The 12,258-nt window shown below is 37.0% G+C and overlaps 1 protein-coding gene across 10 annotated transcripts in view; it reads right to left on the bottom strand.

Moving 5' to 3' along the window:
- ESRRG (estrogen related receptor gamma) overlaps positions 1–12,258 on the bottom strand; it is a 374,311-nt gene that overhangs the window by 33,123 nt on the left and 328,930 nt on the right. For all 10 annotated transcript variants that reach the window (XM_032443885.1, XM_032443886.1, XM_015857193.2 and 7 more), the window contains one exon: positions 9,905–10,066. In XM_032443885.1, coding sequence (XP_032299776.1) covers positions 9,905–10,066 — 162 coding nt within the window. The remainder of the gene's footprint in view (positions 1–9,904; positions 10,067–12,258) is intronic.

Raw genomic sequence — 12,258 nt, 5'->3', positions numbered from 1 at the left:
CTGATTGAAACTGATGGTGCACAACATGGCAGATGAAAACATTTTGGGGAGAAAGTTCAGCTATACTATGGAATTTCCACTCATCTATAATATGTGTCTCAGGAGTTTGGGCTGGAAAATCCCTCAGGCAGATCTGTCAGACAATTTTCTCTTTACAAAACAGGTTTTCAAACAAAAGGAGTGTTCTCTATTTTTTTCCTCCCATGGAAAATTACCTAAATACTCCTGCCTGCCAGAATCTCCATGAAGTATTTGACTCTGAGACAATGAATGTAAGTAATAAGGTAAACTGACTTAAAAGTTACAGCAAACAAACGTTCCACCTAGGTAATTAAACACATTGACACTCAGTATTTGCAATCTTTGGAGTCTCTCCTGTTTCCCAGGATTCTCTCTCTGTACATGTATGTATGTATACGTGCACATAAACTGAGCACTGCTCAATAAAAAAAGCTTACCAACAGAGAAGAAAGGAGTTCATAAAGCTCTTGTATGATCCATCTGATGTAGAAGGCGATTACCGCAGACTCATTTCTAAAAATTGCTGATTCTGTTGATCAGACTGGATCGAGCATTGCCATTACAGCCCAGATGCTACCCCTGCTATCTCTATCCTATATATAACCAGGCCCAGGTCACCATGTGCCCTGCCAGAAACGTGCTGACTGGCTAAGGGGGCCTTGCAATTCAGGTAATTAATCCTATTCTAATGTAGGTTAAGCAGGTGTGAAGCCTAACTCATCCAGAGAGAAAGTAGAGGAGGCATCCTCAGAATTACAGCGTTTAGCCGGTCTCAGCTGACTTTAGGAAACTAGACCATCCTGTGCTGCTGACCCAGTCATACAGGCGGAGACCTGTCTGCTCTAAATCCGGGCTGGGCACTGCTTCTCTTTCCCCTCCCTCCTCTCACACTGGATTTACAGTATCAACACAGCACTGAAAAGCTGCCCTTGTCTTCTCCACCCAGAGCAGAACAAATAACACCTTTGCTGGAGGCTGTTAGGTGTTTAAGTCGTGTGTTTGGTTTAAAATTCCTCTGGTTTAATATGCTTGCCATAAGAGGGCTATGTCGCTCTTTTTTTCCTTCTGCATTCCCTGCATGCGCTATGATACTCTCAGAGGCCAATTTAAATGACATGTAACATTCATGATCTCTTTTCTAACAAAGCCTTCACGAATCACATTGCAATTTTGAACCTCAAAACAAAAGTCTTTGTTTGGATGCTCTGTAAACTCTGCAGCTGGTTGAAAAAAGCTGTTTTGTTTTTAGGAGAGGAGACTTGTAAGCACAGTAGTGACGCTGAACATAAATGACAAGTTCAACTCTACAGAATTTCTCTCTCCTGCAATTTCTCACCTAAAGAATAATTCCATGATTCGTCCCAAGTTTCATGGTGTGCTTCTGAGCAAGGCACCTTCCTGCCTTGCAGTCATGAAATCCCACTTGTAAGAAGCTGGCCATCCTGAGGTATCAACTGTATATCATGGGGAAGTTTGGGAAAAGAAGCTCTCCCCAAAGACAAATGTGGAGGTTTGAAATGTTTCTTACTGTAATGCTCTTAACTGGCAGATGTTTAATACAGTTGTCAGTTGGACTAAGTTATGGTGGGAAATGAAAGGATTCTAAGGAAATAACAGGCCTGAAAATCTACTGGGCTCAGCTATCTCCTGTGTGGCACTCTGGAGGCTGTCCCACTTGCAACAAGCCATGAGCGCCGAAGTCTCAGATTGAGATTGCTTACAAAAAAAACTTAAATTGAAAAAGAAATATATAAAAAATAACAAAAATAAAATCAGAAGGTACAGTTAGACTTCCTCTGGTAATAAGATTAATTCCTTGTTGGCTCAGAATAAGGGAAACTGTTACTGAGTCATCTGCAGTTTACACAGACCTAATCTAGTAAACCTGTTTGTCACACAAGCAGTGGGTACAAAGGTGAGCACTGTTGTCCTCTAAGTGGAAATATTTGCTTTGAGGCTGGTTCTGCACATTGCCAGGCCAGGGCCAGGGCCAGGTCCATCGGGCTGACTGCTGATGCAGGTACAGCCCTTTGGGGCCAGATCCCTAAATAACAGGTACAAGCAGGGTGCATTTGACTCACTCACTGGTGACAGCCGATCCTACTGCAGGTTCCTGGTCTGTCTCTGCAAATTATCTGGGCAAAGCACTTACGGATTTTGTTCCACAAATTCTTCTAATACCTGACAGCTAAATAAAATCCAACTGTTTCCTACATTTTTATTTTGCACCTCTTGTTACCTCTCCCTTCCATAATGCCCCCATCACCACCACAATCAGATGTGTTAATATTCTAGATTTGAAAGCCTTTGTTTATCTTCCTTTCTTTTCTTCGGTTCAGTACCAACTCTGTATACCTTTAGACATGCAACAATGTATTCTGGCCTTCTAGCACTTCAACTGTACAATGTCTGCAAGCAGGGAAGCAAGCTGTGTAACTCAAGCTACAAGTCAGCTGGGATAACACAAAGCTCTTGATTGTGCAAGAAGAGTAATAGGGAGTGACTGCTGTATCTTTTTATACCCTTGCATTTAAGAATCAAGTAATAGCCATTTTTGTTTACAGAAAGAAAATGAAAAGCACTGGAATTCATTACTGTTGATTTGCTCTCTTTTTATTAATCATTTCTTATTTTTAAAGGGCCACAGGAGTGAACAACATAATGCAGTGGTAGGAAGATATTTACCAATTTAGCACCTCATTATAAAACTACTCAGAAACCTCTTTGTCTCTCTTTAACATAATAATTATTAGTGGCAACAAAAGTGGATGCCACACTTGCACCGTGATTAGCAAGTGATGAATTTGGGTTGAATATATTGTATTTTGCTAAGTAAACCTTATTATATCCCAAAATCTCAGCCTAAAAAACATCTAATTTTAAGAAAATCATTTATACTCCTCTTCAGATGCGTGTTTTCAAATTAACCAGTGATATTCTATAGAAAACTGCCTCTTTTATGCTTGAACTCTCCAGCTGCCACACAATTTATATCTCTTTCCTCCCCTCTTTGTTTTTCAGCCATTTTCCCTGAATGTCAAAGTCAATTTAGTGCATTTCACTTTGCTGAATAAATCAGAGGCGAAATCCTTGCTAAAAGTGAAAATTTGATTTGCTAAAAGGAGCTTAGGGCAACTATTAATCAATATATCCAGAGTGTCAAAGCTAAGGCCATGATAGACATGCATTCATTTGGAGATTGGTTGAGGCAGATAAAGGGGGACACTGGGAGGGGAAAAAAAAGTGCAACGGCAGACAGTGCAGTATGTGTGTTGGGGGCACGGGTGGAGGGAGAGAACTGCTTTAAACAGAGGAAAAAAAAAACAGAGAGAAGAAAGAGTCTCTATGAAGGAAGACAACAGTACCTAGCTATCTATATATTAATAAAAGGTAAACTCCATAATGACAAAATCACTGCTTAATGTTGATTTTGAGAGAAGCTTATTTTAATGTAGCATTCTTCTATTAATAAAAGTAACAACCTATGTGTTGAGTCAAGTTGTTTTGTTACTTGTTAATTCTAGTTTATTTCAGTGGTGACTACTCTTAAAAAAGATTTTTCAATGAACAGATAGGGATTCTGAAGCCAAAACCAGCAAGAGTTCCAGATGCTTTTTCTAACAGTACCATCTCATACCTACTGCACCTTTATTTTATATTCACATTCGATTTGCAGGTGATGAGACTTTTATATGTCTGAGAATATATTCTTCTCCCTCCTAGTTAATTTAATGGTAGTAAAATGTGCCAGAAGTGACTCCAAAAAACTAAAGCAGTTTTTTTTTACCCCAGGACATGTATGTCTAGTAGTACAAGGAACTTCCTCACCTCCATACTGCTGTCTGTCTCAATCCGGGCCTGAAAGCAGTCTGTTCTGATAAGCAGACACTCTAAGAGTGCACACATCTCTAGCTGCACACAGAGCCTACTCCTTTTTCCACTCAATCAGCAACATTTTTCCAGTGACTTCAGTACCAAATCCACATGTGTTTCAGTCAGATAAATTAAATTATTTTAAAATAAACAAAAGGACTTTTCTTTAACTACCTTTTACTTTACTACAGACTCTTTTTTTATTTTGAAAATGCTAAAAGACTGTGGCCACGTTTGCTCATATATTTTCCTGGAAATCCCACCTCTTCCATGCCTTGCAAAATCATTTGTACATTCTGTGGGATGCATCAGAATACAAGAGAAAAAAAAGGTAAAATACCACCATTCCTACTACTTCAAGTGAAGTTAAAAATACTGATGTAAACAGTGGGATAGCTGAACTGCTAGCATTGTAGGCACACTGCTGGTCTCTGTTTCTCAGAGGAACTGGAATCAGTATGGTGACCTAAACTGGCAGTGCTGGATGATCTATCCATACTAATGCTTGAAATAAAACCAAAAGTCAGTTGCTGATTTCCCACATCATGCAAAATTACTGACCTATGTGAAACATGTCTGTTGCTTCTAAGAAACATCTTGACTCAAATTTGTACCTGTAAGGCCTAGAGAATGATATCCCTCAGGTGACGTATGTCATGCAAGCTGTGAGTTCAAGAACACTCCTGCAATATGAAAAGCATGCCTGACTTCCATAATTAGTCTATGTTAGTAGAAGAAGTTAAAAGAAGAGCTGATAGTGGGCATTTGATAAATGGAAGGCGAAGAGAACTTGCAAAGAGTCCAAGATAGCACACTGATAAAGGGCAGGATGTCCTGATTCCCCAGGAGGCTCAAGTTATTATCACTACAAACCTCCTAGTCAGCATGAAACAGCTCATACCCCATTCCTTGTTACATGAGCAGTAAACATGACATTTCCATATCCACCTGTCTCTGAAATTGGGTGACCCTGGGACAGGGGACTCTAGGTGGCTGTTGTCTGCAACGGGCCTGAAATCACTTGGCACCACAAGAGGGTACAGGAGGGCTCAAACTCAGGTGAAACAACTAACTTTACAGCAGCAAGAAGCATGGTATGGACATACAGAATGACACTAATTTCCACTGAGAGCTTTGATTCTGTATTTGATGCCTCTCTGGAGGCCCCTTCCAACCCCTACAATTCTGTGATACAGATACAACTATGTGCATGAGAACATACATGGTACATATATACCCAGTTCGTATCTGCACCATATGTATCTTCCCTGAACATTAGCCTTCCTAAAGCGATTACGGTCAACCTTTTTTCTGTACTTTTACCTACATGGGGTGGCACTTCTGGAACAAATGACGAGTAAAGGGCATTTTGGAAATGACAACTCTACAGCAAATCATGTTCTTGATCAGTATTAAAAAGTTAGAGCATACCCCTGAGAGCTGCTCTGGAAACGAAGGCTTAAATACTGTCCTCCACGTAGAGTATGCTGGAGCAATAATGTTTCATAAAACATTAACATTAGCACTAAAATATTCAAAACATCCTTGGATTTGCTCCATCAAAATCATTCCCTCTTTTTTTTCCCTTTAATACTGGCACCAGTGGCGGTATTGGTTTCTAACTATTCCCCTTGAACACTGTTACTGCTAACAAAACACGGACACAGTTGAAGACAAGCAGGCCTGTTTTACTAAATAATGTAACTAGTTATTTTTGATGTATTAGTCTGATTTACTGTTTCAAAACAAATTTTTCATTTTAAGTGCAAAAAGTTGATTTCTATGGTCTGGTTGATGCTTTTTCATGCATGCAAATTTTTTAGAGCTTAATGTTTCCTGCCTCTACTTAATATGAAAAGAACATTGCACATTTTTGCTGAATGTCAATGAGATAGTTACATTACAGAGACTGTGTCTAAACGACTCTGAAACAGTGGCTGGATATTAGTAGAATTCTACCCCATATCAGAAGAGCATTTAAATACAACAGATTTCAAATAAAAATGGATCTTCTCAAAAATACAAAACAAAAGATGGGTAACACAACCATCAGTGAATATAGAATTCAGTAGGTCTCTCTTAGATAAAGAAAAATAAATAAAAACAAAACAAAATAAAACAATGTACAACAAAAGCCTTGCAGAGGCTTCAGAAATATATTTACAATTTATTTAGGTCACCTAATAGGGGTTTTGTCTCATCAGGCAGGAGATGAGGCAGCATCAGTCTCTCCCTAAGCACCTTCAGTATTTTCCTAACGAAGTTACAGTACATCGGAATATTTTAATCTGACACAAAGAACAACAATAGATCTGACTGCTGGGCTGATAATCTTCTTATCACACCCTGTGAAACCTAGCTCTAATATTTGACTGAGCCTCCATTACTCGGCAACACATTCTAAAAAGGCCAACAATGGAGAGAGAATGAAGTGGAGTGTGGAAGTACCTCCATATCTACATAAAAGAGATTAGAGGCGACAGCGTTCCATTTTACAGCTCAATCATATTGTGTTAGCATGCGCTTATCCGAGCGCGGATGAAATTGAAAGAGAAATAAAAAAGAGTCAGGCAGATAGGAACCAGAAAAGCGAGGCATGAGCAATTTCCAAGGATATAAAAGGATGCTAATGGTGGGGCCCTGTCATTCTTAAAAAGGGCTATTAGGGCACCATCATCTGTTCTTGTGCCCTTACGCTCCTGTAACTAAAGTCAAGCATTTCCTAATGCCATTGTGATCTTTTTCTTCTTCAGATAAGACATGGTCATGTTTCATAACAACGCACTTTCCATTTATTTGATTTATAAATGCAAGGCGACTAATTCTATTTACTGATAAAGGCTTTCCATATATATTTTTCTTTCAATATTTCCTTTTGTTGTTGGCATAGACTTTTTATTCAATAAAAGCAACTACTGAAAATGTTTCCAATAGCACAAAAATACTAATGATTTTATGAAATCATTCAAACTTTGTATAATTTTAAAACAGTTTTTAGACTGTGACTGCAGTGGGAAATGGGGAGAATGCATACTATATTATTATTTTATTTTTTATAGATAATCTTATTAAAAGAGACTTCGTTAGAACAGCAAAAACATTATTTTGTTTCCTTCCACAAATACAGATTTTACTTTGAATTACAATGCTTTACAGACAATACCTTTAGAAGTTACTATGCATCTGATATATAAGGGCCTTTAATTGCACTAAACCTTAAGAAATCACTATAGCAAAAAAAGATTTGCTGATTTGCTGTGCTAGGCGCAAATTCACTACAGGTGTAATTGATTCCAAAAGCTTTACACTTAAAATTTACTTGGTACATGAAGCTGCAGAGAACTTTCATGTAATCTGTATCCTTTTTCTAACTTATCCTTTCCAGTTCTGTTCCATTACTGTCCAGGTTAACATTTGCTAGCTCAGACAATGGGTAGTAGCACCAATCCAGGCTTTTCTACAAGTTGTTTTGTACCAGACATCAGCTGAGCAGATGCAGCGTGAGTTGAGCAGCACACCATCACTCAAAACCAGGCTACAACAGCTCATCACATTTGCCCTTTACCATGTCAAGGCCTTCTGCATTTTGATTTTTGTGATCAAATGCCAGACAACAAGCAGAGATTTTATCACTATCCTCTGTTACCAGAAGGCTTATAAACAGATTGCTTTTTCTTCTTGCTTAATGTGGTGAGGTTTTTTTTCCATATCTAAATAATGTCAAGTCGGTAAACACAGCATGGTTTTCCCCGGCAGGTTTGCTTTTGAGTTTACCCTGTAATAAAGACCGTCTCATGTCAGAAATATTCTTCAACCAGTTCAGACTTTAAATTTGCAATACCACTTTAGAACATCCAATAGCTTTTTCATGCTAACCAAAGCCATCATTTTAAAGGCTGCTCAGTCTCACCTCTCTGCTCTTCCTACCCCTCCAGCCAAACTAAAGCTATGCAACATGTTCACAGATCAAGCTGACAAAACTTTCCTTGCAACTACTACAGACCGTAACTGACTTCTTGGAGAACTATTCTATTTTGCCTAAGGTGATGTGGGTATGTTCCAAAGATGAAGCTCAAACTCACCTGTTTAACTCATTTTGACTTAATTTGGGGTGCTTTATTAGCAACCAGTGTAAGACAAAGTAGCTAGTATAATATAGAGTGATGTTTAAATTAGTTTACAATTTGCTTGGGCTCATCTAGAACTGCTCTGAACAAAGCCATTCAGAAATGTCAGCTGTGTTCCTAACCACTGTAACAAATTGTTGCCTGAACGCTGCACACCTAATGACTTCAAATTAGCTTCACTGCGATATTGCCTGACAGTTCGTTACGACTGTTAGCAACATAGCTGGCGTATCATGACCAATAAATTGGTTTCACTGTGGGCTGGGAAAGGGACTTCCATCAATTTGATTAAAGAAATTACTGTAGCATTCAAAGCATAAAGACAAACTAGTTTAAGGAGACAGAAATAAGTTAACTGTACCAGAAAAACACTGCTTGTGATACAAAAGCTTGTTTATATACCATTTACAGCAGAGAATGACTAAATCTCAACAGTGTGGCCTACAGACTATTTTACTATCTGTAGGCTGTTGTCTTTTATCTGAAGTAAAATAAGTTTCTGTAAACATACACATTATTTTATTATTACTATTTGTTAGTGTCTCTTATTTATCTGAGATTACCCAGAACATCTGAGGCTTTGGCTAGTTATCATAAAGGAAAAACACAAAAGCCCAATACCCAAGAAAAGCCAATCCTTATATAAAGTTAATGTTTGTTCAATGATAAATATCAGAGAATTCTAGGAAGAAGGTAAAAAAATTGGAGTGCAGACAGTGCGCATTCTATTTGTATGAATGAAGAAGACTCAATATGCTCTCACTTTTGTTTCTGCTAATAACAAATGATTATTTCTCTGAGATTTCTTTTGATGGTAACAATAAAATATATTTAGCTATAATAAACAGATGACTGGCTGCAGTATACACACTTTTATTAATCTTAAGGTATCCCAAAAACACATCAAAAATGAGGACGCTGTATTACTCAAAGGAAATAAAGAAAATCAGTTCTCATTTTCTATAGGCTTCATTACTTTAATTAGAAAACTAGTAAGCTGATGAAAACACAAACATACCCACTCATCTGCTTGACTAGAAAAATACCTTCAGAAACAAGAAAAAAAGATGGTATTTTCTGTGTTACTTTGCCATTTGTGAAAGGCTACAGACTGAGAATCCTTGATACTCTCTACAAACTTGTTTATTTACCCTCAGAAAGACCTCTGCATTGATGGAAAATGTACCCCAAATATTATCTGAAGAAAACACTGATCTTGCAAGAGACTACTGTTGATGACTCTGCTTTTCTGGCCAGGTAGCTTTACAAACATCAGCATGTAGAGAACTCAGTCCACTTCATGCAGACAAAGGAACCACCGAGCTATTGGAAGGTACCTTTTGGTACAACCCAATGACTTCTACTCAACTACTGACACAAACCAGTTCTCACACCAGCTAATTTAAGGAAGAGAGAAATTCCTCTGTACCATGCCAAAACAAAACTCAGTTTCTGCAGTTCCTCTGGTCAGTGCATGGTAGCACAGCCTTTGCAAAACATAGGAGCTAGATTTACATTTGACTCCTGCAGATTTATATGATGATTTCAGAGTGCTGACACTACATATCAGGTTCTGGTAGCAAGTTTATCTCAATTAAAAAAAGCTTTCTTTTTTTTTTTTTTAAAAAAAAAAAAAAAAGAGTGACTCACTAAGTGGCATGTAAAAATTACAATCTTGGTAACACAGCAAGAATAATACCATTTCCAAGCTAAGGTACAGTATCATCTAATCTATGTCCTACGTGAATAATCTGAAGCTCTAAGAACATTTTATGCATTGTAGCAGTAGAACAAATCACCTTTTCTTTTTTTTTAAACCAGAGCATAACAACAGATGTCATGATTTATGTATGTCATTTACTTGCAATAAATACTATATGTACCTGGAATATGCTTAGCCCATCCAATGATCACCACCAGTTCTCTGTCTGCCAGGTCACAAAGAGTGGTAAGTGCTTTGATGTCACTGTCTGGAACAGTGGGGTCAGGCATCGCATAGATCTTCTCTGGTTCAGCCACCAGCAAATGGGAGACAATCTTGTTATCTGTAAAAATGGCCCAGAACAGTACAAGATCACCAGTAGCATCATTCTACTTTTCAAACAGATGGCTCATGTTTCAATGCACAAAAGAATTTGTCTTAAGATATGGGAACCAATTAAACCTTACTGCAGTTTCACTGTCTTCAACAAGCAGTAACAGCACAGACAAATCTGTTCCATTTACAGTGTTTACTGAACTAGATGTGTACGTAAGAATGTAAATTTAATGGAACACATATATATGATCACCTCCTTCATGCATTAGAATGCTTTTTTGACTATGCAAACAGAAAAGTTTTTCCTTTGTCTGATTACCTTCAAACCCCAAATATCCATACCAACTGCATCTGGTATGCTAATTTATAATAAAGTAATAAAATAATCATTTAGTCCGTGAAATTTGCAACTTCTATCAGTGATTCCAACTATCATTCTCTGTTTCAGGTGTTCTTATTGAACCACTGTAATAGAAGCAATCTGAGACTTTCTCAGTGCTTTATTATCCTATATATTGTATATTATGGGTGTCGTGCCTGCTAAAATGCTGATAATGAGCCTGTACACATTAGGGCCTAACCCCATGATAAAAATGGGTATAGTCAAATATTTGCTTTTCAGTGATACACACAAACTTAGAATCATGTATAAAACCAGCTTCTTCAGGTATAAATGGAAAAATATTTAAAAACAGATTGATGATTTCTCACATCTAGTTGGAAAAATCTAACAAAAGCAATGAGAAGTGCTAAAGTAGGAAGAAAAAAGAATAGATGAAGATCCTACCTTTTAAAACTGTTTTTGTGCAAAGAATGATACTTTGTCATACACACACATGCATTATCTTTTATCTTTTATCTATATGCCATCTTAATTCATGTGTTTAAAATTTGCTTTTTGTCCAGATGAATCATTATTATATATTTTTTATTTTGTTTTTATAATATATAATACAATATATTATATCATATATTATTAAATATATAATAATTATTATTAATTGATGGTATATAATTATTATTATAATTATTATATAATTATTATTTCATTATTAAATATATTATATATATAATATATAATATATTTGAATAAACTATTAAGTTATAAGTAAAACTAAGAACAAAGAGTGGAAAAGCCTGGGAGGTTTACAGCATAAGGCTGCCGTTCTATACTAAGAGAAAAAAATGAGCATTATAGCCACATTTGGCCACAATGGAAATATCCTGTCATCATACAGGAGCCTGAATTGTCACTCTGAGAGAACAGAACTGAAAAATGGGAAAACTAATTCAATAAGCCCCCCAATACAGCACACATGATTTTAATTCCAAATATATTTACATTTTTACCTCTTTACGGTATCTCCTGACCTCAATTGCACCACCAGAAATTCAAGCCCAAACAGCGCCCTTTAGTGAATTTAAACTAATTGGTTCCTTTCTTATGATAAAGAGTAATGGAACTTGATATAAATGCAATTCCATGGGGAGAAGATACCAAGTACTGTAGAGCAAGCTCTTAGAATTAGTATTGCTTCCCTTTTCTGCATTTAAGTCACAAGCTGGACCACACTGTCCTCCTATGGGGAAATGCAGTGGAAGCTGGCAGGGAAGTGACTTGCCCAGGAGTGTCAGAAGGGCTCCCTACTAGTCCATGACAGATTTTCATAAAATACTTACTTGATTCTGATTTCTGATACTTTATGGCTACTTTGTGACACAAGCTCCTTGATTCTGATCTACAGCCTCTACAATTTTTGCCTTATTCCAGATTTGTGTGTCAGAAGCTGTGATATATGCCAGCCCTTCATAAAATAAGTACTACATAGAAGAGCCAACTGGAAACCATCACATCAAGCATGTTTTATTACGAGAGGATATATTCATATTTTATAGAAACCATAGGAACTATGCCAACTGAGTAATTCTTGATCTCAATATTCTACTGATTATCAAACTGATTAATGAGAAATTCTACTCTTATTTAGAGATGACAGATGGTAATTTTTAACGTATATTGGCAAAAAGCCTTTACACATCTTTTTTAGTTTTTATAAGCAGTCTTTCCTCAGCCTTTTTCCTTTTATGTACAGTTCATCATGTTTTTAAGTGAGAAAAAAAAAACTGTGCTCCCTTCAGAATTCCAGTTCCTTATTTTCCCTGTAAACAAAAGAAGTAGCTGAAGAAGTTTTCTTTTTA

This window comes from Coturnix japonica, chromosome 3 (genome assembly GCF_001577835.2).
Source record: "Coturnix japonica isolate 7356 chromosome 3, Coturnix japonica 2.1, whole genome shotgun sequence".
Classification (NCBI taxonomy): Eukaryota; Metazoa; Chordata; class Aves; order Galliformes; family Phasianidae; genus Coturnix; species Coturnix japonica.
This window is presented reverse-complemented; position numbering and strand designations above follow the sequence as displayed.